Source organism: Emericellopsis cladophorae (assembly GCF_022114955.1).
Source record: "Emericellopsis cladophorae strain MUM 19.33 chromosome Unknown NODE_25_length_288687_cov_117_495977, whole genome shotgun sequence".
NCBI lineage: Eukaryota > Fungi > Ascomycota > Sordariomycetes > Hypocreales > Bionectriaceae > Emericellopsis > Emericellopsis cladophorae.
The window spans coordinates 75,968-103,798 of NW_026250950.1; the positions used below are offsets into that span (position 1 = coordinate 75,968).

The 27,831-nt window shown below is 53.8% G+C and overlaps 7 protein-coding genes across 7 annotated transcripts; 4 read left to right on the forward strand and 3 right to left on the reverse strand.

The window, feature by feature from the left end:
- Positions 1 to 418: 418 nt before the first annotated feature.
- On the forward strand, positions 419 to 2,700 carry J7T54_003223 (Positive regulator of purine utilization-like protein; the record flags this gene model as incomplete). The annotated part of the gene is made up of 6 exons (XM_051506781.1): positions 419 to 488; positions 552 to 571; positions 639 to 726; positions 803 to 1,019; positions 1,069 to 1,674; positions 1,725 to 2,700. The coding sequence occupies 6 exons, from the start codon at positions 419 to 421 to the stop codon at positions 2,698 to 2,700; spliced, it is 1,977 nt and encodes a 658-aa protein (XP_051361912.1).
- A 348-nt stretch (positions 2,701 to 3,048) lies between these two features.
- On the reverse strand, positions 3,049 to 4,905 carry J7T54_003224 (uncharacterized protein; the record flags this gene model as incomplete). The annotated part of the gene is made up of 2 exons (XM_051506782.1): positions 3,049 to 3,135; positions 3,196 to 4,905. 2 exons carry the CDS (start codon positions 4,903 to 4,905, stop codon positions 3,049 to 3,051), a joined length of 1,797 nt encoding a protein of 598 aa, XP_051361913.1.
- A 997-nt stretch (positions 4,906 to 5,902) lies between these two features.
- Positions 5,903 to 6,427, forward strand: J7T54_003225 (DNL zinc finger domain containing protein; the record flags this gene model as incomplete). The annotated part of the gene is made up of 1 exon (XM_051506783.1): positions 5,903 to 6,427. The coding sequence occupies one exon, from the start codon at positions 5,903 to 5,905 to the stop codon at positions 6,425 to 6,427; it is 525 nt and encodes a 174-aa protein (XP_051361914.1).
- A 220-nt stretch (positions 6,428 to 6,647) lies between these two features.
- On the reverse strand, positions 6,648 to 14,609 carry J7T54_003226 (U3 small nucleolar RNA-associated protein 20; the record flags this gene model as incomplete). The annotated part of the gene is made up of 2 exons (XM_051506784.1): positions 6,648 to 13,182; positions 13,231 to 14,609. The coding sequence occupies 2 exons, from the start codon at positions 14,607 to 14,609 to the stop codon at positions 6,648 to 6,650; spliced, it is 7,914 nt and encodes a 2,637-aa protein (XP_051361915.1).
- A 491-nt stretch (positions 14,610 to 15,100) lies between these two features.
- Positions 15,101 to 16,800, forward strand: J7T54_003227 (uncharacterized protein; the record flags this gene model as incomplete). Its single annotated transcript, XM_051506785.1, has 2 exons — positions 15,101 to 15,120; positions 15,189 to 16,800. The coding sequence occupies 2 exons, from the start codon at positions 15,101 to 15,103 to the stop codon at positions 16,798 to 16,800; spliced, it is 1,632 nt and encodes a 543-aa protein (XP_051361916.1).
- A 1,223-nt stretch (positions 16,801 to 18,023) lies between these two features.
- J7T54_003228 (M-phase inducer phosphatase-like protein) lies at positions 18,024 to 19,878 on the reverse strand (the record flags this gene model as incomplete). The annotated part of the gene is made up of 4 exons (XM_051506786.1): positions 18,024 to 19,152; positions 19,206 to 19,449; positions 19,501 to 19,568; positions 19,628 to 19,878. 4 exons carry the CDS (start codon positions 19,876 to 19,878, stop codon positions 18,024 to 18,026), a joined length of 1,692 nt encoding a protein of 563 aa, XP_051361917.1.
- A 4,718-nt stretch (positions 19,879 to 24,596) lies between these two features.
- Positions 24,597 to 27,632, forward strand: J7T54_003229 (DNA polymerase V-like protein; the record flags this gene model as incomplete). The annotated part of the gene is made up of 4 exons (XM_051506787.1): positions 24,597 to 24,798; positions 24,958 to 25,560; positions 25,609 to 25,820; positions 25,959 to 27,632. The coding sequence occupies 4 exons, from the start codon at positions 24,597 to 24,599 to the stop codon at positions 27,630 to 27,632; spliced, it is 2,691 nt and encodes an 896-aa protein (XP_051361918.1).
- Between the last annotated feature and the right edge of the window lie 199 nt (positions 27,633 to 27,831).

Genomic DNA, 27,831 nt, shown 5'->3' on the forward strand with positions numbered 1-27,831 from the left:
GCAGTACCTTGGGTAAGGGTACAGATAGGACTGGCGATACCTGGGCTCCAACGACATTCATTGCATCATACCTTTGCACCCCCGATTCTTACCAGCAATACAAGCTCAGGCCCACCAGATTGAGCTTCTTCTCCGCCTAGCACTCGGATCTACTCGAAACTTTTGCCATTTGCTCCCATCACACCTGTGCCGTCGTCACGAACTCGCTGCGTGCGGCCCGCCTCACATCCCACCCCCAAAAGAACGAGTCATCGACCACAACCTCACACGTGCAATCTTCCCCGCAACATCGCCTCTCCGTCTCACCTCCATCCTTGCGCAGAGGAGCGGCGGCGACGACTTGTCGCCAACAGCTGCAGCGCTGGCTGCATTGGGTGCTTCGCAGGGCTGACTGACTGGCCTTTGAAGCCCAGCAATCATGCCCCGCAGCAGCTTCTCACTCAATCCCCTGCTCAAGGTCTCGCGGCCTGTCTCGGCTTGTTCACGGTGTAAGTGCCATCATCATGCCTCCAGTCCAGCCTCGCAGACCTAGTACGCTCACACAAGCACAGGTCGAGCCGCCAAAGTTAAGGTACGGTTCTCTACCAGGGTCGCAGACTCGCATCGGCACTGACTGGACGATTGTTGACGCTGTGTAGTGTGATGGCAAGTTGCCGGCATGCACAGCTTGCGAGAAGGCAGGCCGGGAAAGCGAGTGCTCCGCGGCCAACGATCAGTTCGCTCGAGGTAAAGAGCGTAGGTAGGTACCCTCTGCCGCACGTGTAGAAAGGATGGTGCTCACGCGGCTGAAGCTACGTCGCAGCCCTGGAGCTACGTATAGAGAAGCTCGAAAGGAGACTGCAGTACGCCAAGAATCGCAAGGCCTCGCTTGGGTTTCAGGAGCCCGATCTCTCTTCGTTGGCGCAAGATGTCGACCGACGCAATTCCATGGCGCACATACGTGCTGCCATCCATCGCAAGGCAGCGCGGAACCGGGAAAACTCAGATGTCAACTCGTTGATATCCGACTTTGGCTTTCTGTAGGCGACCGCAACGTTCCCGATGGTACATTGGCTGACTCCGTATCAGGTCTGTCGATGCAAACACGCGGGACTTTGAGCCGTCGTCGACCAACATGACGTTCGCCCGTCTCGTGCTGACAGCCGTCACAAACGATGAGCTTCCCGGGCTCAGCGAGGTCGAGTTGCCGCCCAGACAAACAGCTCTCAGTCTGGTGCAATTCTACATCACGCACATCTACTCCTTCTACCCATTCTTCCAGGAAGCCGCCTTGTTCAGTATCATGAACGACCTCTATCACGATGATGAGCGCGTCATCAAGGACTCGGACCTGTGGCTGTTCCACATGGTCCTTGCCATTGGCTCGACAGCGCAGAGCCGGAGGCTCGGTGACGAGCACTACCAAAACGGGCTTGTCTACGCCAGAAAGGCCATCGAGTCGGCCGACCGCGCGCTGGCACCAGGCTACGTTACGCAGATCCAGTCATTACTTTTGCTGACGCAGTACTCGATGCTCGACCCTGCACACTTTGACAGCTGGCATCTGATAGGATTCACAACTAGGGCCGTTGTCGATCTCGGCCTCCATCAGGACCCGCCGGTCTCCTCGGTAGCGGATAAGTCAGCCTTGGACATGCGACGCAGGATATTCTACAGTGTCTACAGTTTGGACAGGTATGTGTTTCCCTACATGCCGGGATGCATGAGAGCTGACAATTGTGCAGAGCTATCAGCATGGTGCACGCGAGATGCTTCTCCTTCACAGACAACGCCATCAACGTCGCCTTCCCCAGCGCACCTTCCAAGAAGGCAGTCCACGACGCGATGTCCGGCCCGCACTCGCCAGACCCTGCCCTGCTCATGTTCCAGCTGCGGCGCGCCCAGTCGTTCTGGTACCAAGAGCTGTACCAATCGCACGCCTCGGCACCACTGCCAGATCCGAGCGCCTACATCTGGCAAATGTGCTACGAGATGCAGGAATGGGCGGCCTCCTTGCCTCAGAAACTCCCAGCGTCGGTGCGCCAGCTGTTAGATCAGGAGCTGCGGTACAGCTACGTCTACTGCATAGCCCCCTCGGCTCGCGCCCCCGAGATCACGGACTACAACAGAACTCTCATCTTCGAGTACGCCTTGGCGTATCTGGACACGATGCATGACATTGCCCAGGACGGACTCAGCAGTGCCTTTTACACCTACCATGACGCCCTCAAGGTCTACTTTATGGCCAGTCAGCTCCTGGCTGTCCTCTGGGATGCTGAGCAGATGCTCCTGGACGGTCCGCCCGTTCCGCGACCAATGGTCCGACCGGGGACTGCGCCGCCGCCTCCCAATCCTCGACGCCACATTCAAGGAGTCCCGATGGAGAGTAACGCCAGCCGTAGTCTATCATGCTTGGAGCGCGTGGACCACACTCTGGGCCGCTTTGGTGAACGGTGGAACGAGTCGGCCATGCTCAAGGTCAGCTTCGAGAGCATGGCACGCGAGACCATGCAGAGGCTGCGCTCGAGGAAGCAAATGGAGAGCGCGAGCTTGGACTCACAGCAGCAGCAGCAGCAGCAGCAGCAGCAGCAATACCAGAGTAGAGCAGTGCAGGGAATCCACGCCATGCCGCCACCTCAGCCACAACAGCCCAGAGAGGTCAGATGGATAGGGGTTGATCCGGGCCAGACGATGCGAGGGGGAGGGCCTGCGCCGCAATGATAAGATCTGAACACAATTTACATTGGTTTTGTTATTCCTGCCATTGAAAGATTAAATTGTCGGTCTGGAGTCTCGGCCTCCAAAGGACGTCGTCGTAACTAAACATGGAAAAGTTGCTACATGTCAGGCGTGTCTTTCTTGCAAGTCACATCTCCCAATGCAAGCCAGCCGCACTCTACCCTCGAGTTCTGTAGAACTCCTTTTCCCTCCCCCAGAACGCCGCAATGTTGATCCTCTGCGCCCTTCTCGCAGATCGTCAAGCCAAGATAATGACACCGCAATCAAGTCCACCAAAACATGTGAGTCCGCAAAGCATGGACTGTGCTCCACGCCGTCTCCCTGGCGTTTTCAGCGGTCCAGGAGGTGCAGATCTCTAGTCTGCCGAGGCAATTTCCTGTCACGCTCGTAGGTCAGGCCGCAATTGGCACACAGGGACTGTAGAATGTCAGTATAAATGGTCTCGCTGCCAGTGACTGAAGAGTGAGTGTGACTTACCCTTGGACCAGCTGGGCCGTCACGAACTGCCCACACACTCGAACCCCAAATCTTACAATGCGTGCATCGCCACTGCGACCGCTCTGGCTCCGTCAAGGCACCACCACCCCCATAGCCACCAACGTCGGGTGTCCCACGGCCTCCTGGCGTTCCTGACCGCCCCTGCGGACTGAGACTGCGGAAACGACGCTTCTTCTTGGAGCGCTCACCGCGGCCCATTCGCTCCTCGTCCGCATCCAGAACCGCTGCCGCGGCGCCAAAGGGTGCTCCACCGAGAAGACCAGATGTAGAGCTAAATCTGGCTGTCTCGCGGCGCAGGCGACGGACTTCCCGCCCGCGATCGCCTTCTCGTTTCTCAATCTCTTCATTGCTCAGAATCTCAATCTTCGGCTCCCAGTCGTCAGCGAGATGGTCCGGTTCGTACCGCCATCCTGCTTCTGTGCCGTGTACTGCGTCATTGGGCAGCTCTTGTTGCAGACCGCCCCATCCGGCGACGATACCTCCAGCCTCGCACGCCTCCTTCTTGAGGCGCAGGACAGCTTCGTAGATTGCGTGGGTCATGGCTGGAACCCACTCACCCGTCAAACCAAGATCGGTACAGGTCATCTTGGCGAAAGCCTCGGCCGTACCGGGCGGATGCAGCAATGACCACTCGAATTTGTCGGTGTAGAGGAAGGAGGACAGGTTCAGATTAATGTTTACAATACAGCGGTAGGTGTCGTCGGGGTTGTATTCGTCGGAGCCGGGAAGAATAGGGGTTGCCTCGGCTGTGACTTTGGGCTTCTCGTCCGCAGTTGGCGCAGCAGGAGTTCCCACGCCACCAGTCGTCGTTGGGCCTGGAGTATCTGGTTGGGAGCCCGCTTGGTTCGGCGTGGACGGTGACCCGTCGCGCGTGTTGGCAATGGAGAGTAGCCTGGGCGTATCGACAGGCTTGGGTGTGTCGTTGGCAGCGCCATTGGCCGTTGCAGGCGCAACAGCTTGTGGCTGTGCCGGTGCCTGGGCTTCTGCGTGAAAGAGAGGGTGCAGTGCGACGCCTGAATATTCTTCCAGCTGCGTCCGGATCTGTTTGCTAATTTCCTGGGCCCAGTAGGCTCTGTTCGGTAGATCCAGATCCTGTACCATTGTCATGGCGAACTGATCAGTCGTAATGAGCGTCTCGTGCAGGTTCCAGCAGAAGATGTCGCGCAGTTTGAAGGTCGGCGTTGGCTCCTGTGGGCGGTATTGCGGCATGGACAAGTCGATTGAGTTGTGATTCGGAACCGGGAAAGGCGCTGGCGGCGTGAAGGAGGGGATTTCGATGTCAATCCGAATCGGGATCAGGGTCAATGGCAGATTGGCCTGGGCGGCGAGCTGCTGGTCCGTCCTCACATTACGGGGCTTCCCTATCCAGTCTCGCCAAATTCCCTGGACGTCGACGGGCTCCCTTGTCTCTTTGGCCGGTCGATCCCCTGAGTCGGCACGTTGGCTTGTGTCCTCCCTTCGTAGGCTCCTCAGCCCAGTCGGCCGTCTGCGGGGATCATCGCTGTCCTCGTCAATCTCCTCGTATCCGTCTTCCGCATAGTTGATTATAGTTGTGCCGCGCTTCGTGGTGCGAGACAAGGGCGCGATGGGTTGGCCCGAGGACTGAGCAGGTGTGAGGAGGGAGTTGCTGTACACGCGCAGACGCGGGGCGTAGGTTGTGATGAAAGACTGGGGTTTTGAGCGATCCATTGTGAAATATGTGCGCGCTTCAAAGTCGGTGTTGAGAATGCCTCATGCTGGCCGGCGCAAGGGCAGCAGAGGTGGTGAATCGGTCGCGTCTTGTGCAGTGCCTCGCAGTGGGAAAGGCTCGCGCACGCCAAGCTATACAGTCCGGTTTGTTTTTGCCAATTTCTGTCTCAATAAAAAGCGTGTCTTTTACCTTGACGGGAGGAGATGAGCGATGGCAGGAATGGTACCGTAGGAGATGGCTTTCAGAGGTTGTCGATACTGGAGGCGCGAGGCTTGAAGGTCTTGCTGGTGTCGGGTCTGGGTCGCACCTTTTCTCAGTCGCGTCGCTGTCGCAGTGGATTGGGCGGCAGCTATTGGCCCTCCGCATGGAAGAAGCGGGTCCCTATGCAAGGCACCACCGGGCGCTTAGTAAGGCAATTCTATTCTACAATTGCAAGGAAAAGGACTAGAGTCTATTATTGGTATCTTTCAAGTTTGCTAATATCTGCCTATACGATGCTACTGAGCATGGGAAAGGCAGTGAATGTTGTGATTGCCTTTTATGTAGTATATCTCAAGACAAATGTCTAACGCAATTTTACCAGGATGAGGTATCACAATGAAAAGCAGCACCAATGAAAATATACCCAAGCTCGCCAATTTACTGACTGGCTTTCCACGCGTCGAATGATATGTTGTTATTTATATTGAAATGCTCATTCCAGTCACTTTGAAATTTGTAACTTCAGTACAAAACTAACAAGATGCGGCAGGAAGACCATATAGGGTAAGCTTCACGCGTCAAAACCCAGGGTCCAGACGTCAAGTGGTCTTGGTGCACGGGACCCGCATGACGTCCCTGCCCCAGATTTCAGATTCTGTCGCGTCTCTACTCGACTCGACTGGATTCCATCGCATTGCCGACCATTCAATTTCATATCTTTCAACTTCAACCGCCTTTCGCCTGACATAATAATTGGACAGTGTCGACACGCACAAGCACACAAAACACTCCATCATGGCCACCAAGATCACACCTTTCTTCACAGCTAGCCTTCGCGCCTTGCGACCGCGCACAACACCTTCGACGACACCGTTCAGTCGCTACGCCGCTGCATCTTTGCGCTCCCCTCGACACATCGCCCCGGAATCAGTCCGTCTCGCACACTCCATCCCTCGTCCATCACAGCCAACCCCTCGAGACTCCAACCCGTCGACAGCCAAGTCAGAATCGGCTCGACCTGCGCCTCCGCCTGCAAACCGTCCCTCCTACCAGCTCTCCTTCACCTGCGTGCCCTGTGGACATCGATCGCATCACAACATCTCCAAGCAGGGCTACCACACTGGGTCGACCCTCATCACATGCCCAGAGTGCCGCAACCGACACGTCATCAGCGACCATCTCGGCATCTTTGGGGACACCAAGGGGATGACGGTGGAGGACATTGTTAAAAAGAACGGAGGTCTGGTGAAGAAGGGGAGCCTTGGCGAGGATGGGGATATCGAATTCTGGCCAGAAGAGAACGATGATCTCAAGGGCTAGAGGTCCCCTGTTCTTCCATCGCCAATTGCATCAGTACGGAGTTTTGGAAAGGATACCATGTGACCACCGAGCCAAGTCACACTCACATAGAAGGACATGTACTAGAGAAATATTGTATTTATAGCGTACTTGTGTATATCATCACTCCTAATCTTCCACGTTAACGCCAAAGTTACCATATACCCAATGCGAGGAACGCCGATCTCGATGCGTGAACCATCTACCAGTTCTTGAAAGCCTGCCTCCTGGCCTTGTTCTCCGATGCCCGCACCTTCTTGCGGTCCCTGTTCTTCTCAAACTTCTTCCGCTTGTCGCGTCCATACTTCTCCGGATGGGCGACCGCCTCGATCTTGCGCTTGCTCGACCTCTCGAGTCTCCTTGCCTTGACCTCCTCGCGGATCAGCATCAGCACGCGCGAGTACTCCTCCGTGCCAAACTTCTTTTGCAACGAATCCATGAGGATCTGAGCGCGAGTCTTGATATGCTCATATTTGGTATTGAACTCCTCGTCCATGGTTTGCGGGGGGCGAATTGTTGGGTCGGTGATGTTTTGGAGGGGGGTGAGGATTGTCTTGAGCGAGGGCGTGAGGCGTTCAACAGTCGTGCGTCGGCAGACCGTTTCGAGAACCTCCATGGCGGTGACCTTTGGACCAATGGACACAGCATTCGGGCTAATCTCCTTGCGTAGAATGTGAGAGATACGCCAGAAGAGATACTGTAGGTCCTTGGGTTTATGCGCATCATCCTTCATGTTGGCGCCCTCGTCACCCTGAGACTCATCTCCATCATCGCTTTCGGATTCGTCGGCCGCGGCTGGTGCTGGCAGCCGGGGGGCCAGGAAGATGAGAATTTGTCCTGCCTCAGCCCCCAAGGCCTCGTGCACGTTGTAGCCGTTCAGAATGTACAGCGCCAAATGCACCAAGTTGCCGACCTTTTCATCATCGAGCTGCAACCCGTGAGAGCCAGGGACGGGCTGTTTCGCAAGAGTGCTGCCCATGTTGGGAGCGAAGTCGGAGAGGTACAAGCTGATGAGCTTGATTGCCGCCACCTTGACGGGAGGATGCCCGTGCTCCATGCAGCGCCCGACGTGCGCCCAGAGATCCTCGCTCTTCGCAGACAGAACCTTGTCGGCAAAGACCGTGAACCACACATGGATCAAACCAAGCGCTGCCTCCAGCAGCTCCCCATTGACAGCCTTGATGTCCTCTTGTCCCAGGATGCCCATCACCTTGGCGAACACCAGTTTGAAGTCGCTCTGGTTCTTGCATGCGCTCTCGTTGGACTCAAAGTAAAAGGTCCATACCTTCAGCGCCAACGTAAGCACAGCCTCGTTGTCGTCCTTGTCCAGCCAGGACCGCAGAAGCGTCAAAAACTTTTGCGTGCGCTCTCTATCAGACTGACGGAAGATCTCCTTGAGAAGCTCCGCAGCGGACCGGCAGCACTTGTCGCTGTCGTCGTTGGCAAGAACGAGGAACAGGGGTAAGAAGCACGTCGCTGCAATCTCCTGGACGAAGTCGTCGGATGACTTCATGAGAAGAAGGTGGACGACCTCCATGACGGATAGACGGCCGCCTTCCCTCTGATACTTGAGATTGGCGACGATGAAGTTGAGCTGCTTCGCCCATCGCGATTTCTTCTGAGGGTATTCACGGATGAATTGGAAGAAAGCGCCACGGGCGAGATCACGCGTATCCCTGTCGTCGTTGGTGATCATGACCGTGCCAACGTAGTCCATGGTGTCGTACACTGCCGCCGTCTCCACATGACGCTCAAGCACGGAGCGCAAAAAATTGAAGGTGACATGTCGGTATTGCGGCTCTGTGAGGTCGTCCTTGAGCTTGCCGAGCATCATGTCGATAGCGGCCTCTTTGACGGCAATGTCCTTGCGGTCACGCAGCACAACGGACAGCATGCGCAGAGCGGCCTGGGAGAGCTCAGTAGTTGTCGACACAGAAGTCGAAATGGCCTTGGTGGCCTCCTTGACTGCGATTCTGTAGAGGGTCGTACCCTCTTCTTCCTTGAATGGGACCTTTGAAATCACAGCAAGCAGTCTGAAGGTGGACACCTTGACCTCGTCCTCGCCATCGATGATAGAGTCACCCAGAATGGGGAGGAACCCAGCCAGATTCTCAGGGGTACGCAGACTGTCGTGCTTCTTGAACACGGAACGCAGGGTGTCAAGCGTGAAGCGCATCAGTTTGGACGTGTTTTGCGTCGTTCGACCAAGAGCCTGCTTCTTGACACCCTTCTGCACGAGATACTTTCGGACTTTGGGGTCGATCTTTTCTTGCACTTGGGGCTCACGAGCCTTGTAAATGTCCTGGATAACTTCGTAGCAGAAGACCAGGGTATCGCGGCTCTCGGCTGCTGGGTTTTGTAGAAGCCCAACAGACACGCGCGAGAGAAGATTGTCGATTTTGCGAACCATCTTCAGATCCACCTTCTGCATGAGAAGTGATTGCAATGGTCTGATGAGATCGATGAGGCGAGTGATCGAGGCAGTGCGTGAGATGAGCTCCATCGAGTCCTGACTCTTGCTGCTCTTGATTTCCTTCATCTGAGTTGTGTAGCCTTCCGCATCCTTCTCTTGTCCGATGACGCCAAAGATGTCATCCATGATGACGGTGATGATGCTCGGCAGGCAGTAGTCCAAATCCCCAGACTCAAAGTCAGGAATAACGGCAACCAGAATAGAGTGCATGGTGTATGACAAAACGTGGAGCTGGTAGCCTTTGGTGAGAGCGCCGCGAAGCTCCCTCAGAAGGAACCCAAAGTAGCCTGCTCCAAGTATTTTCGCAATCTGGACGAGGGTGTCTCGGGCCAGATCACGAGACTCTGTAGCTTTGCTGCGTAGGATGTGGCAAATGTCGGTAAGGGCACCAGCGAGCTTCTGATCCATCTGATTGCTTGGAAGCAGCTTGAGAAGCTTGACAATAGTGACACCGACTGGCACACGATAACTGACTTCCGACTCGTCCTTCTCATGCAAATGCTTTGACAGCATGGGCAAGAAATATTCGACAATGTCTGTTGCCAGCTGTGATTGCTTGGGCATCGTCAACGACAGACGTCGAACAAATATCGACGGAGCCTCCGTCGCGTCTACGTCCATGGCGTCTTGGGCTGAGTAAGGCGCTGCTGTGATCAATGCATCGGTGAACTTGCCTAGCAGACGGATTGTTTGCTTTTGTTGCTCCGGCCTTGAGGCAATGTACCCAATGTACCGTTGGAGAATCGTCCGGTAATGCTTCCAGTGCAGAGATTCGGCGAGACTGCCAATAATCGTAGTAGCCAGCGCACCAAGGCCATGATCGTCAATCTTCTCCTGCCGACCGATAATAAAATGCTCAAGGAGAGGAATGAAGAACTGGGCCAGATTCTGACTGGAGATTTCGTGTAATTTGTTCGCCTCCTCCAGCCCTCGCAAGGCCTCTTGCTGCCTCGCGACAGCAGGACTTAGAATGTTGAAGAAGAAAGGAGGCTCAGTCGAGTCCTCCGAGGACTCATTTAACAAGCCCTTCAGGTCATGAACAGGATCCCATTGGGGCAGCTGGCAAATTATGAACCCAAACACACGGAGAATCTCCCTTCGCGTGGTTTCCGAAGGCTCTCGGATGCCCGTATAGATAGCGGGCAGCAGTGTCTGGCCAAGCTGCGTTTTGAGCTTATCCGCAGACTGACCAGGGGTCGAGGTGGCAGTATCTTGCACAAAGCGTCGCAAGCCATCCGCGGAATTTGTGGCCAAGACACCAAATTCTTCGTCGACATGGATGAAGTAGATGCAATTGTGTAATAGAGGCAGCCACTCCTCCGCTGTCAGTGGCACAGCACGCTCCTTTGAGATGGAGGTGAATGCAGATAACCTCTGGTCGTAGTCGGGCTCTTCGATACAACCTTTCTTGAAGGAGTTGAGCTTGGCACAAAGCGCTGCGACTTCACTTTTGCCAGCGTCACCTGCCGCTACCACACTCAGGGCCCGGCTCAGGGCCTCGCGATTCTCTCTGTCCTTGAAGTAGCTGAAGAGGGAGGACAGTGTCTCGTAGACCTTGTTGCAAAGATCTTCATGTTCTGATGGCTGGATAAGCGAAACAAAACTTTCTACCACCAAGAGCACACGTCCCTTCGTCTTTGGGCTGACGCGGCGAGGCGGTTGCTGGAGGAGGAACGAGCATATCCGCAGCACAGGCTCAATGCTCCTTGGTTCTTGCAGAACTTGAGCAAGCGAGAACAAGGCTTCGACACATGCATCGAGAAGGGCAGTGCTGGTTGCTGGTGCATGGAGAACTCCCGTAATGGTGTTGAGCATGGCTTCGGCATTGGGATCAATGAGCTCCGCCTTTATGAGCTCGTTGAACTCAGACCCCTGAGCAGGAGCCAAAGCCAGACGCACCATGTTACAGATCATCTCCAGAATGAAGATCCTTACATCATCCTTAGCCTTTGGAGCTGCCAAGCATTCGATCACGGGAGGCAGGATGCCCTTCGGTAGAGTGCCGCCGTGAGGACCCAAGAACAGTGCTGTCTTGGGTAGAGCTGCCCAAGTGGAGAGAAGTTGTAGGACACCTGACACACCCGATGTCATTTCTGTCGAGAGGCTGTCCAGACGGGGCATAATGACTTCCTCGATGATGATCCCGCGATAGGGCTCCCACTGATATTCTTGAGCGTTCTGGAACAGCATAATCAAGCACTTGATTCCAGCCGACCTCGCCATCTTCAAGAGCGACTGTGATGTTGCAACCTCGTTATCGTCGTCCACCTCGTCGTCCGAGTCTAAAGCAGTGCCCTTGAGGTGCCTGGATGCAAAGACCAAGCAGTATAGGACCGCATTTAACAGCGATTCCATGTACTTCGTCACATTGGTGCCAAGCTCGGAAATGAGAGATGAAACCATGTTCAGAAAGCCAGCCTGTTTGCGGGGATGCACAAGGGGCTTGTCAAAGAGCTTGTGACGAGGACAAGTTGTGTCAACGACCTTGACACTTCGCAATTTGCCGCTCGCGATGTCCAAGAACTTTCCCATGTCGTCCACGGAAAGATTGCGCAGGACCGCAAGCCTCGTAGCTTGAAGACCATGTTTGCCACTGGCGACTCCCTTCTTTGAGATGGTACGACCGTACAAGAGCCGCAGTAGCACCGGCATCAACTCAGCGCGGTGCTCAGGTTTGATGACATTATCGCCTTGCAGAAGAACTGTCAGCTCGTTCTTGAAGCGAGCGTCATCGAGAAGGTACTCCAAGTTCTCTTGGTATGCTCGGACACCAGCCTGCTTCCACGCAAGTATAGCCTTCAACGCAAGCTTCTGTACCTCTACGTCGCCGTTTTCTAACAGCTGCAGCATGCCATCGTACACCTTTTCGTGGAGATAAAGCACCCTTGGGTTGACAAATTGGGCAAAGACGCCGAGGAGTGCCTTCCTGTCAGCTAGGGACCAGTATGTTTGATCCATGTCGGCCAGCTCATCTGCTATTGAGGTGTCATCCTCCAAAGCCCAGGGCAAGAAGTGTGGAGTCAACTGCCGTGATCGCCGCTCAGCAATGAAGGGTACCGTATTGAACACCTTGATTGCCTTGGACCGAGCATTTTCTGCTAGTGCTGGGGCAGTCTCCTGGCGTTCATCAAAGGTTTGCAGCATTAGAGCTTCAGGTTGGTGCGCAATCTCGTGCGTCTTGTCGGCCTTTTGGTACAAGTACCGAAGGAATGTACAATCGAAATCGGTGATGACTTGACGATTGCTGCCCAAATTGTTGTTGGCTGGTGCAGACCACCTTGGGGAGGGTGTTTCAAGCCAGCTAAAACCGATAGCGCTGACCACTTCTTCGCCGGCTTTGCTTTGTGAAATTTGCTCCAGAGCCTCACTGGCACTGTCCCACACAGGAGACAGCTTAACGGTCAGCATGCCAAAGATGAAATTGGGCACGCCTTTCTGCAGCCAGCTAGATTCATCCATGGAGCTGTACTTCTGGCCCAAGTTGCGCAGCAACATCGAAATCGTCCTGGTATGCTCGAGACCTAGCGGCAGCTGTTCGACTTCAATCATGATGTCTACAAAATCGCTCGACCCCTGAAAGTCGTGGAGTTGCTGGAGCAGTTTCAAAGACGCAAGCCGAATCTCGTGGGACGGTGATCCTAAATTTTCGACAAGAGAAGCAATGACGGGATCTTCCTCTGCAGCAGAGGAGTCACTGCTTGATTCGTCCCTCTTCGAGTGAGTCGGTTCTGCGATCAAATATTCCTCATACGCCAAGAAACCTTCCAAGAAGCCCACGGATCGTGCGAATCGCGGTACGGCTGCCCGGAGCAGAGGGCTAAGGGTGAGATCAACAGATTTTGCTGTTTTGGTCATCCGCAGATATGCGTGGAACCCCTGGCTGACAATAAAGTTGACCTCGTCCGAAGCAAGTGTAGAGGTCGGTCGCAGCGCGAGCTTGAGTTTCCGGAGCAGTAGTTCTGCTACTCGAGCGTTTGTAGAAGGATGCACAACGGCCAAGTCCATGAGTCGCAGGAGGGCCGAGTACTTTGGCAGACAACGGTCGCGCCATTCTTTTGGCGTTTTGTTGTAGGGTCCCCGCTCCGGGAACGGCGAAACTTCGAGGTTTTCGAACTTCGAAACAATTTGATCTTGCCAGTCCTGGGGCAACTTGCAACTATCTCGCTCGCCTGCCGATGGGAAAGCCCCGCGTTCGATCATCTGCGGAATCAGAATACTGAGCAACTGCTGGTTAATGCCTTGAGACCAGTGGCATGCGATGAATCTGGAAAAGTTAGCCGTTTTCATTGGCCTGGCGGAGGGGAGAGCTTACTTCTGGAAGTCCGCGCGTAGGAGATTGCCGAACCGCTGCGCGTCCAAGTCAGATACGTAGGCGCAGAATGGTATGAACCAATGTATCAGTGGTCCCCTCGTTAGTGACTTGGAGAAGAGGCCAAGCTTTGAAAGCAAGGAATCGATAGGAGCATGCTTCCAAGTCACCGCTGCTGGTACCAAGACATAGCGCCAAAGTTCATTGCCGTCTCCTGGTACCATGGCATCTTCGTCCACCTTGGCAATGGTTTCGAGGATGTTGACAAGAGCAGTGACCAGCTCACTCCAACTGTCGACTCTTGACCCTTTCCTGACTCCGGCGGCCACACCTAGGACTCGTGCCAACGGCATCAGTTGAGTCCAAGCTGGCAGAGGGTCTATTTGAGCCCGTATCTTTTGCGACTTGTCCAAGACCGCCTTCATAACCTCGCCAAAGGTGCTTTGTGTCGAATGGTGGATAATACTTGTCAACACTCCACAAGTAACATCGGTCCAGATAGCGCTGTATGTCGCCTTTTCGTCATCGCTGCGCATGCTCTCCATAAGTTGCGAGATGATGGCAGGACCAGCAGAGTGCACCGTGTGGTCGTTCCCCTTGATGGCTTCGGCAAACATAGTCATAACTCCGTCCTGGTACAGTGGGAACTGACGATCCCCTTCCATCTTGACCAAATCATCTTTCACGTGATTCACAAAAACCGGCAGCACGGTCTCCCGATGGGACGGTACACTTGCTTTCTTGACTAGGAAGCTCAATGCCTCGGCAGCGAATCGAGCGATGTGAGGCGGATGTTTCGATCTCCCCATCAGGGAAGCGACGGTATCGTATGTCGGCTGCAGGTTCGGGACAATGTGCTTGGACAGGAACTTGAAGAGGAAAGCCAACGCGCCAAAAGTCCACTCGATCACATCGGCATCTTGTGGCTTCCCTGCAATATCGACGATCAGGCCCAAGCTTTGAGTGTAGTATCGCTTCTCGAATCTCGTTCCCAAGTCGTGCGCAAAAGCTGTCAATATTTCCAATAGCGGTTCGAGAGATTCCTTCTCCTGTCGCGCAATACTGTCGGCCAATGCTTTCCATATGTCCTTCTCGTGGTGAAGTATTTGGTGAAGCGTGTCGATGTTCTTCACTTTTTGCTTGAACTCGCGGAAGCACTTTGCGACATTGAGCTCGCTCCATTTCTGCAGGGCTGAGAGGAAATACGAGCTGGTCGCCGAGAGGTCGTCATCATCGAGGTCATGTCGTCGAACTTTTCGCAACGGCTGTAGAGAGTTGAACTTGGCGACTTTTGCGGTGAAGGTCTCGTATCTGTGGTTCTTGTGATGAGGCGTCGAGTATTTTCGCGCCTTGACGATGCGCCCTGAAGATTTGGCGGGCATTGTGAGGGATGTAGGGAGCCCTCGTGTGAAGTTGTGGTAATTGTAGTAAATCCCCGCCAAAGTTCACTTCGACGACGAAAAGCGACTGTAGGGAGGAACGAACCTTTCTAAATTTTTGGCATGCACGCTTATCGATAGCACTCTGGCTGCGGGAAGTGGTGGGGCGGTGACCAATCAACCGCCAAGCGCATTCGCAACCGCAGGGTCCACCTCTTCTTTGACTGTACCTGGAGGTTCTCGCGTGCATTGAATTATCTGCTGTGGGATGAACGCGCGCATACTTTGAGGTGGCTACAAAGATAGTATTCCAATCTTCTTTCGCGCAGAGTTAGTTATCAGATGATTTGTGTTCTTGGATGAGAAAAGATTCAGCTAAATTCGAGCGCCTTCCTTGCTTATAGTACCTACACCCTCCAACTTCTGCCTCCCATCTCCAACTTGGATAGTTTCAACACTCACCTGCACAATCAACCTTGCACGACGGTACCCCCATGATGGCTGCGCCGAAGATGTAAGTCACTGAAAGCCGGCTGGTTCAATGCCTGCCGCATTCATGATTGACGTACTGACTTCTCTTAGCATTGTCCTTGGCAGCCTCAATGGCAATATCGAACCCGCCCTTAAGAAGGTAGCCTCTCTGCACGCAAAAAACAGCTTCGCTCTGGCTCTCCTGACCGGCGATATGTTCACCCCCGAGACGGACGATACATTTGTCGATTCTTTGCTCGACGGCTCCATCGACATTCCGCTTCCCACCTACTTTACCGTCGGCACTCACCCTCTTCCGCCACGCATCGCCGCCAAGATTCAGACCGACGAAGACATCTGCCCAAACCTGCATTACCTTGGCAAGCGCAGCACGACAAAGACATCCGATGGAATAAGAATCGTCTCTTTGGGCGGTCAGCTTGACACGAATCTAGTGGGCGGTCTATCCAAGGAACAGCACCTCCCGTTTCATACCAATGATGACGCGAAAACCTTGAGAGGCGCCAACTCAGCCGACATCCTCCTCACGTCCATGTGGCCAGCCAATGTGTGGAAGGGCTCGAATGTAGCCCTTGACCCCACACAGCAAGCCTCTCTCCAGACCAGCGAGGCCATTTCTGAGTTGTGTGCCGCGCTGAAGCCGCGATATCACCTGTCTGCATCCCCGGGATCCTTCTTCTACGAACGCGAACCTTTTATCCATCCCAACGAGAGCGATGCAGATCCCCTGCGGGTGACACGATTCATATCCATGGCGCCTTTTGGGAACCAGGCCAAGGCCAAGTCCATGTACGCCTTCACACTCAACAATACCGACACACCAGTACCACAGGGTGTGACGGCCTCACCATTCATCGCGAAACAGAAGCGTCAGGCACCAGCAGACAACGTCCGCTACGCTCACTCTGGCCGCGACGGTCACCATGGTCGGGGTGCTAAGAGGCGTCGCCAACGTTCACCCCCACCTGGTCCGGACCGGTGCTACTTCTGCCTCTCGAACCCCAATGTTTCTCAGCATATGCTATGCAGCGTCGGCGACGAGACGTATGTCACCGTCGCGAAAGGGCCTCTCCCTACCACGACGACTTTTGCTGACCAGGGACTCGATTTTCCCGTCCACCTGATCATCATTCCCATTCCCCACAACCCTACTATTCCCAGTCTGGGGGACGTCACAGACCCGGCCGGCACAGCAGCCGCTGTCTACAACGAGATGACCAGGCTTCGCGAGGCAATCCAAGCCATGGTCGCCAACAAGTCGAATCACAAGCTCGGAGTCGTCACGTGGGAAATCAGCCGCGACCGCAATGTCCATCTCATCTGGCAGCTCATGCCAATTGCGGCCGATCTCATCCAACGCGGGCTCGTTGAGGCCGCTTTCAAAGTGGAGGCGGAAAATCAGGCGTTGCCAGCATTTGTTAGCAAGGATATTCCACTGGAGCAACAGGCATCCTACGGAGACTTCTTTCGCGTCTGGATCTGGGCGGACAATGGCGAAGACAAGATTAAGGGAAAGTCCATCGTCATGCCCCTCGAGTCAGATATGCGATTTGACTTGCAATTCGGCCGCCGCGTCATGGCGAAGCTCATGGGCCTGGAGAACCGCGTCGTTTGGCAGGACTGCGCGCAGACGGAAGATGAGGAGATCAAAGACGTGGAAGCTTTCAAGAAGGCCTTTGAGGAATTCGACTTTACCCTCTAATTTTGATACCCAGCGTGCCTCGTTTTGGCAATACAAGTCCATTTTAGACGGCGTTATGGCGGCATGGAAGAAGCCATGGGCATGGAGGTAAGGAGCATCTAGAGACAGGTAGAGCAGGGATTGAAACGTCGAAATTGGGCATCTACATTCGAGCACAAGCTATCCTTACAACGAGATCAGACTCCGCGGCGTTGTGACCATCTGATGATCTTTTCTTTTTCATGGCTGGCAGCTGAACAACAAAGAACACGGAGTGAACAACCAGGACCGCGACGCAAACGCGTTTGTTTACCTCTGGGCTGGTGTAGGTACGACCGGCTGCAACGGTGACGCATCTAGAGTTGAGTCAATGTTTCTATTGCGGGCGAGACTGGCGATATTCTACTAGTGACGGGCGACATTGGTCACAAGCAAGCACCATACGACAGCAGCCACCAAATCAAGCCCGATTTCATCAAGTTTTGTGTATTGTAGTATGAACCAGCGACAAAGGGAAGAGTCAGAACTCGTCTCCAGGCGTGAAATATACAAGACCAGCGATCCCCAGCCAGTCTCACCTGATATCCGCGAGTTCAATCGCTCCGTAAAGCCAGTCCTACAATGAGCGACTTTCTTTAGTCACTACGTCAAGATGAAAGCCCGTATGAATACACGGGCTCCGAGGGGAAGTGTCTGTCAGCCCCCGGGATGATATGAACATGAGAAGAAAGCCAAATGTAAAAAGGAAAGAAAGAAAAAAAAAAGCATGCCGTCGTGGGTATATGCGCAGTGGTGGCGGTTGGTTGTATGTCGGGCCTTGGTCGCAATGTCATGTCGCACGCGAGCCAAGCACAGTGTGTAGTTTATCCGGAGGAAATGAGAGAGCGAGAATTTCATCTCGCGACTTGATTAGTCGTTTGTTCATGTGATAGTTGGTGCCGCTCGTGCGTGGAGTGATATGTAATCGTGTTATGAACAGTGTTTGCGTGTGCCGCAGCCTTCACCTCGTTGTGTCCGGAGGTATGAAGACTGTGCTTGGAGTCCACGCTCTCGATGGGTCCTGGACTCCGTGATGATTAGGTAAGAAGCATTAGAAGTCGCAATATGTACCGGTATGTCATCCAGGACCACGAGATTCCGTAAGAGAGGGAGGAGGAACCAGGAGTTGGCTCGTGTCCAAGAGCTAGTTTGTCGTGAGTCGTCGTCAACGGCGTCGATGTCCCAGCGATGAGTTCATATGAACATTAGTATGACGCCATCCGCCGGGCGTGGGTTCGCTCCCCAAAGATAGGCGAATCTTCGCCGAATGACATGGGGGTATGTCGTGAGTTGGGTCTCGCAGGCCCTGTAGGAGAGTCCATCTCGCATGTTTCGCGTTGCCCAAAAGCAAAGGTTTGCGCGCGACCAAATCCCTTTCGTTGCTTGAGCCTACCCATTTCACGCTCGCAGGTTCGTTGATGCTTCTCATCCGACATTTCGACGTATTCGGGAGGGAAGCACCGGCCACGGTGCTCGGCGAAAAAGGCACTGTACCCGCCATCTAGGAGATAGACGTCGGGATAGTTGAGTCGAGGGTAGAACTCGGCATTCATGGTACGATCCTCAGAACGAACATGGCGAGCCATCATGGGCGCCCGGTGGGCAGAGTACTCGCAGTGGAAGACAAGCAGAGTTCGACCAGCCATGGGAGTGCGCAGGAGTTGCGAGGCGAGAAGCTCCTTGTCATTGTAGTTGACCGCGCCATCTATGTGGCCGCCTTCATACTCGTACTCAAAACGACAGTCAATGACCATCTTTTGATCAAAGTTATCCGCATACTTGCCATCAAGCACCTCCAGAAGAGTCTCCTTGGTAATGCGGGGAATAGTATCCGAAGGGTCGTCAGACAGAAAATGAGGCAGCACGGGCTCAGGGACATCGTCGGTATCCATGACAGCTTGTAAACCAGAGGGCCCGGGTTCGTCTCTTTCGAGGTTAGGCTTTGTGACATCGCCAGGGTTCTCGAACATGCTCAAAGAACGTCGAACCTGCTTTCTGCTACGCAGGTAAGGGTTGGAACTACTACGGCGGCCATGACAAATGGCCGCGGGCGAGCCAAGACGAGGAGAACCAGTGTTCAACTGAGGTCGGGAGCGCATGAGAGCCAAGGGAGCGCAGAGGCTGTTGGCCGACACTGGGCGGCGCTCTTGAGGTGGCGATGCTGAGTCAAAGCACTCGCTTAATGACAGGTTGGTCGACGATTGGGACATGCCAGCGCCGAAGCGGAACGATGGCAGCGGGTTCTCTGTACCGGCTCGATTCGGGACAGAGTTAGTGCTGTGGACTTTGCCTGCTCGAGTGAGAGAAGGTCTTCTGAGAGCAGCGATCTTGCGGCTGTGCGCAGGTTAGCGGGTTCAATCGGGACTGGAATGCGCAATCTAACTGACTCAGTGAGTGACACCTTGGGCGGTTCCAGGGAGGACTGGCGGGGGAGTGGCGGTGGCGAGTCTAGCATCATGCTGTCATCTTCGTGGGATGGAGTCGATAAGGGTGTAGGCGAGGTTATTTCGATTTGAGTTGTGAATGGCGGCTTGTGAGGTAGTGGAGACATCTCCATGGTCTCCATGGAATCCGACATGTCCATGGTAGGAGCAGGAGACGATGATGGCAGCGGCGGCGTTGTACAGAAGCCTGAAACAGAATTAGCATGGCTCAAGTCGACAGCTGCTTCTTTGTACAAACCTCGTGTTTCGACGCCTCCCATCATATTGGTGGTGAAGAGCGCGCGTCGTGGAGTAGGAAACTGAGGGCTGGTAGAACCAAGAGCGTCAGCGATGGCAAGAACGGGTTTTCTTGCGAGCCAACTTACCTAACCTCAGTGTCAATGCGAAAGTTCTGAGAAAGGTCCGCGGCCAGACTCGCTGCTGGCGAAGAGCCGGGGATCTCTTTGACATTGAAGTAATCCGTCTTCTGTAATCGTTCGCGCAAGGCCCGACGGGCAACACCCCCTCCATTAGCAAAGGGATTGCGAGTGTGTGACCGAAACATGTCCGGACCAGCACCCCATGAGGGCATGGCCATGGTAGGCTGCATAGCAGCCAACGGTGACGATGCTTCCATGATAACGCACGAGGACAAAGGCTAGCGTCCGTCAAGGACGCAATGCCAGCGTAGTTTCGGCGTGACCTGGTTTAGCAGCCGCAGCGCGCAGGATCAGAGTCACAGTGATTGAATACTGTAACTGATCACAGCATGGGAGTCTTGAACCGTTGCTTGTTTCCGACTTGCTGTAAGTGGGTTCGTTTGACGGCAAGTTTGCCAGTGCCACAGCAAATTCGACGGCAGAGAAGCTCGTTCACAGATGTCTGTCAAACATCGGAGGCGAGACTTCGAGCAATGTGCCGTGTCGTGGTTTCGCTATCGTGTGTAGTGGGTTCGGGACCGACCCAGTTGAGGAATCAATTAGAGGCGTGAAACGGCGAAGTGGTGGGATCGAACAGTCCTGTAGCAGGGCAATGAAGCCTTGGAACGACACGGAATCTGTAGCAATCGATTGTTAGTGGACGTGGAAGCCCTCAATTGTAGCGTATGGTAGGGCTGCACGTACCTGTTCCTGTTGCCGGGGGGTTGCTCTCTTCGCTCGATGGTGTCGCTCGAGGTGAGGATTGGTTGGCCGCTGCACCAAGCCAATGCTTTGCCCAGTCAAACTACTTCGCAGAGAGAATGACAGTCGCAGCCTTGCCTTCCTTACCTCGAGATCGAAGTCTGTGATGGGTAATTAAGATCAGGCTGGAGGAGTGAGACGCAGTTTGAAGAGGGGAGCAACGGCTTTTGAATGGTGGATGCACGTTGTCGCCCAAACCACAGCAACCACCAGAGCACAGCCGTGCAGACGATGGCTAGCCGTGCAGCACAATGACAACGCACGAGCGACGCCAGGATGCACTAGTCAAACTTGTGCAAGCAAGGCACAAAGCACAAGGCACGGACTCAAGAACGCCAATGTGGAGTCGCTGCTCCAAGCAGGATCCCGGTCGCGCAACAGTCCAGCTGAAGACGACAAGGAACCCGCGAAGAGTGGAGGCTCGCAGCCGTTGTTAGGGGCGACTGCCCTCTACGTCGGCGCCAAAACGCCAGAAGTCCATGTCGACTGGCGCCGGAACCTGAAAAGTCCCCAGTGCTCGTTCACCCTGTCCAGGTCCAGGCACCTTCACTCACTGCCTTCAGCGGACAGCCCCACCTTGCTCCAGTCGCCCTGCCTTCACGGCAGTAGCAATTGCCAATTGCCCACCCTGGCCTAGGCGGCGCTTAACTTATTAGCTGGTGGGGGCCCAGCAGCCGAATCCAGTCCGTGCCTGTCACGGTGCCGCCGTCATGTCTTCACCCGACCAAGAATGTTGTGGCCTGTTACATCATCTCCTTTGTCGCCGAAGAGCGGTGAACCTCCCAATAACGGCAGAAGCACAACTTTTCTTCATGGATCGGGATCTCTCGAGGGTCTATCCATGCCTCTTTGAGCATTCAACGAACATGCTGCATGCACTCATGCAGCTAGCTATGAATGCTTGTGCGTTTTGGGAGGTCTGTTGTTGACGTCGTCAGGAGGACTGCATCTGGTTGCTACGTGGAACAACAGCACAAGTTCGTTTTCAAGCCATGAAGCATCAACATGAACACATGCGTGCACGTTTTTCAACATCAGATAATGCCTACGCAGTGATTACGCACACCCGCTATGGAGCCAGCATCCTGCTTCTGCCCTTGCATCAATTATCCTATTTATACACTCGGTTCCAAGCTTCATGCCCAGTGACCATTGCTGTACTCGTCAACAACGGATGCTTAGACTAATAGGCATCGTTCACGAGTATTTGGAGAAGCCTACTGTTTCTTTTCATTGAACAACCCGTCGTAGAAATCAGCGTGCGTAGTGATTACACACGGTACACGTAGTATCCAGTATCCACCCGCAGCTCTATGACATGCATAATAAAGGTTTCATTTGCAGCTTGTGCAGCGCTGTCGTGATTATTAGCGTCCCGCCATCCCTTGTTGGAACATCGGCCACCCTTGAAGCTCCCCAAAACGGCTAGGGCCAGGATGCATGTCAGAGCTGAGCCCAGAAAGCGCGGGTCATCTTCATTCATTCTTTGGCCAACACTGCAGCCCGCTTTCTGGGTCTTTGACTCTCTGGTGCTCGTCGGGAACATAGGGGCCTCTCCCTTGTTAAAAGCGGGAGCAGCAAAATGAAGGAAAATTTCCCTCCCTTCTAGGCGAGAAACCGGACCTGACGAGCCCTTGCCAAGGCAACGGGGCACGAGACATCTTGGTCCTCTCTCGGCTGACCCTCAGTCTTCAGGGTCTCGCAGTCAGACATGCCTCGACCATCGCTTGGTTGAAGATCATTAGTCTCACTTGGACAATCGACTCGGCATGTGCGTCTCACAAAAGTAATCAGAGATGTTTGCGATGTGCTTGTGTCAACTGTAGCCTCAACTGGGTCAATCTTGGGCAGATATGTCAGTACGCCTATGTAAGACCTGACCTCTGGATCTGATGAATGGTGTTACTGCACTTCTGTCCCAAAATTCTATCAGACCCCAATCTTTGCCAGCTCGTGAAAACAGCAAGCCGGAATGATTCTACTAGCCAGGTACCGATGGTTCCGCACTAGTCGAGCGAGCCATTCGAAGGCTACCTCAGTTATTTAGCTTGCGAAAAAGCTGGGTCAACATGTGAGTCTAGATTGAACAACTCATCTACAGAATAATAAGCAAGCACAGAACCCCGGGAGCCGCACGCGAGAGGCGAAAGACTTGACTCTTTTTGATAATTGCTCGGAAATCCCTTGCATTTGTTGAATCGGGCGGCCTTGCACCCACAAGGCAGAGAGTGCGTTGCCTCGCGCCCGGCCGATCCCTCAAAGTCTCATCGCCTTGGCTTCGATCTTCCTTGTGTAAGATCCAATTTGTTCGTGGCTCGGCGGATTTGTGAAAATGGCATGGCGCCATGTGCGTTCCGAATCGAATTGTCCAAGAGGTTGGTTGAATTGGCGCTGCATTGGGTTGGGTAGGCTCTGGCTTTCTGCTCCCTATCTGGGTTCTGGATGTGGCGGTTCAAGATTGACGCACGTTGAGGGTGCTAATCGTCGATGAAGCGCCCTCGTGTCCGATCGCCCTATAACTGGGGAAGCCCACCACCAGAAGACGTCATGCCTAGTAGGTTGCCGATCGTCCTCGCGAGCAACAGACGCTGGAACGTCGGAGATATCTTGGCCCTGCGCGTAGGCAATAAATTGACCTACCTATGATGCCATTCTCTGGGCTTTGTACGCGTTTCCCGGTTTGCAATCATGCGCGAAACCCGGGTCTCTTCGATCCCGATGAGGTTCGTAGGCGCTATCGCACCTGTAGCACACTCTAAAGAGTCCATTCCTCTTTGTTTACATGCAGAAAACATCGAACAAAGAAGCGCATCGGAACTTTCAAGGATTTGGTGCGGCTTCGCCGGCATCTCTGACTTGAGGCTTGTTCAACTCCCTTCCAATCGCTGTTGAGGATGAGGGTTTCCACGAGCGCCGAGACTCGAGACAGTAGCGCCCTGGTCTCTTACTCGCCCGCTGGAAGCCCCACACACTCATGTCAAAGCCTCTCGGTGAACGCGTACGTGCAGCTGACCCTTTTTCCCCCCTCATCAAGATTCAAGGCTAAAGTATTTCCCCTCTATCCGTAAATGCCACCCTCATGATACGACATGCAGGAGCTGAAGAAGCGCAAGGAAGGGCCTCCTGCATGGAGTATCACCGTGCGGGGTTGTCGCACCGGTTTCTCGCTGACTGCAGTCTGCAGCTGGTCTCCTTGTTGAAGCTCAGACGAGCGTGGGTGCGGAATGTAAACAGAGCCTTGCGAAAGTAAACATATGCAGCGCGTCAGCGGAGCGGGGCAGGGCTGACCACGGCGCGAGATCACGTGCTTTGGATTCAAAACGAGGACCCCACACCCGCGTCGCAGGCTTGGCTTCGGGTCGGATTTGGCTCTACTCGGATCCGGGGCCCGTCTTTACTTTAGCTTCCGTTCAACATACCACCTCGTCAACTAAATGGCAGGCGATTGAAAGCATGAGTGTATCGCATTTGTTCTGAAGTAATAAAGTAGACATTCCCTTAAGCCCAGATTCTCCTCAACGTTCATACAATGCGACATGTCCTATGTGTGAATTCCAAATTCGTTGCAGAATTTTGAGTCTAATAGCCCTCCTTCACAAAAGTAAGTCAACAGCACAGCCAAAGCATGAATCCGTATTTGAGACCGCAAGGCCATATTTCCGAGCTAAAGGCATATTTGGATGTCTTTCCCATACCCCGAGCTGGCTTTACTGTCGAAATCAACGCATGTCAATGAGCAGCCTAGGATACTACAGGGTAGGTCACTAGACTAGGTGTAACTTAGCGGCCCTTGCATTGACGCTATGTGTTCACACGACGGCAACATATGTCGATCCGTTGATACGAAATCACTACGATGAGCAAAGAAAGACGACAGGATCACTTCACCATTTCATATTGACTCACTATTGCTCGTCTTTAATGCTTGCACATTTGACATGGTTGAAATAGGTAGGCGGTGAGGGCAGGACCCCGATGCATGTGGCACCAATAGCGGCAGAATCCGGGATTTTTTGTTCATCTCAGTGTCGGATCCACGATACAAGGCATCCGACCAAACAGGCTCGATGTATTCTCATTGAGCGCAAACTTTATCAGTGGTGAAGTCGCTGGCGAATACTTTTACATAAACTTGAACGCAATATCCTCCTGCGCAAGCTTGAACATTGCCGGTATGGCGCTCAAAAGAAAACGACATCAGCCACCGGCAAACCTTGAGCCACAGCCCTTTCCAGAAATCTTGCAGCATGCGGACCGACAACGAGAAGCTGGTCTCTATGACTTGCTCGGGAGCGAAGATGTCGAGGAGCGCATAGCCGCGGCGAATTGTATTCTCAGGAGCCTGTTTGAACATGGCGACGGGAACGGAAACCCATGTTCAGAAACCATTCTCACCAGACACCTCGAACATCGACTATTCCGCGGACTCTCCAGTGGGCGCAATGCCTCACGTCCAGGGTTCAGCTTGGTTATTACAGAAACACTCTCGCGACTCTATGGTGACACCGACACTCTGGCTGACCAACATTACCCAGGGCTACCCTTTGAAAAGGTATTGGGCATCTTCAAAGATAAGACGAAATCAGGTGGAAACGTCTCCGGCCAAGAAGAGCGCGATGCTGCCTTTGGTCGACTCTTTGGTCTGGAATGCTTTGTGAGGTCGAACACACTCTTCCAGGCATCTGAGCGATGGCAGCCTGTTCTGGACATGCTCATGGAGCTGGCAACGCAAAAGGTGTGGCTCCGACCTGCTTGCGGCCTGGTTGTTGCGGACGCAATAAAGCAGATGGGTCAAGAAGAGGCAACGAGGACACTGAAGAGGTTCGCCGATGCTGGGCTTGGGCGCACGCCGGAAGGCGTGGCACTCTGGCTAGTGGCGCTCTCTCGATTCCCTGAGATTCACTTGAAACCCTGGACACATCATCCTCTGGCCACGCAGTCGCTGGGTCATCTTGGTCAGGTCCTCAGGGAAAGCTTCAAGAACACCCCCGAAGAAGATGCCGAGGGACAGGTTGGTCTGAAGCAAGCGAACTGGACTGCGCAGTCGCACTTTGTTTGGGACCACATCATCGCTCACTACAAGAGGTCGGAAGTCGGAGCTGAGGATTTCCAGGAGTTCTGTGGTCGTGTTGTAGACGGTAAAGGACACCCAGGCGATCTCACAGGCTGAGTGCTGACCCTTCCAGATGCATTGTTTTCCAAGAAAGCAACAGACGGGCAAAAGTTCAAGGGCTTCAACGTGTTTTTGAAATTGCTTCAAAGTTTTGCAGAACTGCCAGCGAAACTCGGCTGCCTGTTCGGAAAGAACTTCATGGCATGTCTCATGAACCAGGCAGCCAAGGAGGACAGGTTCCTCCATCGCGCAGCTGTGAAGGCTCTGAAAGCCCTAGAGGATGTTGTCCGATCGCATCCCACTTCTTTACCAACCATTCTAAATGGTATGATTGGCGAAAATGGTGCTTATAGCTTTGACTCCCGAACAAATACCAAAACTGTCGACAAAATGCTGCAACATGTCAATACACTGACTGAGCAGGAGTGCTTGACGGTCGTCAGGCAACCTCTCGCCAAGCTTGGTAGACTTCCCAAGCCGCAAGGGCAGGCCATCGTTCGGTCATACATCGACTATCTTGCCAAATTGCTCAACTCATCAGGAGGTGATTCGACAGGGGGTCAAGAGACAGGTGCCGCATTGGCTGAACTGGCTACCATTGCCTATTCACAACCGAGCAATATCCCCGCAGAGCTCTTGACAGATTCAATCAAGGAAAACTGCAGATCAAGACTCGAGACAGCCATCAGCAAGCTGATCCGTCGAAGCAAGGACTTCACCACGTTTTGCAACGCAGTCCTGTCAATAGACAGCGCGGCCATTGAGATGGCGCCCGAGATCCGCACCGCTGTCGATGATGCCTTGGCTCGCATGAAGAAGCTCATGAAACGCAAGACCAAGACGGAAGGGGAGAAGACCTCGGCTCTGAGCCTTGCAATGCTCCATGCTGTCTCCATACTGCGGTTGTACAACGAAGATCCCGACGCAATGGAAACATTGCAAGACCTCGAACAAATCGCCGAGCGGTCCAAAAAGGGCAAGAAAGATGAGGACGACGAGGGCAGCACGGAGATTCTTGTTGAGGTCTTGTTGTCCATGGTTTCACGACCGTCCAAACTCATGCGTGAAGTCTCGCAGCAGATTTTCGGCGCGTTCACATCACAGATGACGACGGAAGCACTTGAGCTGTTGACTGGACCCTTAAGGACCAGTGAAAGCACAAAGGGTCAGAAGGAGCTTTTCGACACAGCTGAGGATGGCGACGAGGTCGTGGACGGTTTTGACGAAGAAGAGGACGACGTCGAGGAAATACAGGGCATTGAGCTGAACTCGGACGGCGAGATTGATTCGGACGTTGAGTTCGTTGACTTGAAAGCCGATGGGGCCGACGCCGACAGTGACGAGGATGACTCCGACGCTGATGACTCCGACTCCGACTTCGACTCCGACGACGATAAAGACAGCGATAAGAAGCAAAGGCCGATGGACATTGATGATTTCGACAAACTTGTGGGTGATATCCTCAAGAGCCACCGACTCGACAAAGACGTAGATGCCGCTTCCTCGGACGACGATCAGGACATGTCTGATTCCGAGATGCTTGCCATGGACGACAAATTGGGCGAAGTCTTCAAGCAACAAGCGAAGAGTAAGCCCGACTCGAAGCAACAGAAACGAGACGCAAAGGCTGCCGTTGTCAATCTCAAGAACCGAATTTTGGACCTGCTCGAAATCTTCATCAAGAACGAGTCCCTCAACCCTCTGGCATTCTCTGTTCTGGTCCCTTTGCTGAGTCTTATGCGCACAACTGGTGTCAAACCGCTGGCGTCTCGCGCGAGTGCTATTATAGTTGACTACCAGAAGCGCATGAAGAAGGCTCGCAACAACAAGGAGGTGAAACAGTCTGGCCTCACCGCCGACGTGATCTTCCCCTATCTGGCAGAGGTTCACGAGGAAGCGCGACAAGGCGGCGATTCACACGAGTATAGCAAGACAGCTAGTGCGGCGAGCTTGCTGTTGGCTGTGACGATGCATGTGCTGGACAAGTCATCCGAAGAGAAGGTCAATGATCTCTACAGCCAGACTTTTGCAGCAAAGAAGGGGCTGCAACTTGCATTCTTTGCGGACTGGGAGAATTGGAGGAAGAATCGTGTGTAATCGTTTCAATGGCTGCTGCTGAAGAAAAGGGTATGATTGCTAAGCCGGCGTTTGCCCACAGGTAGTAATTGACGAGCCGCGAATTTGCTGCTCATGCGAGAAGAAAAGCATCATTGTACGAAGTACACACAGAACACAAGACGTCAGATTCTCATTTCATTCAGTGACTTCATTATTCTATGACGTTGATGGTACAGCT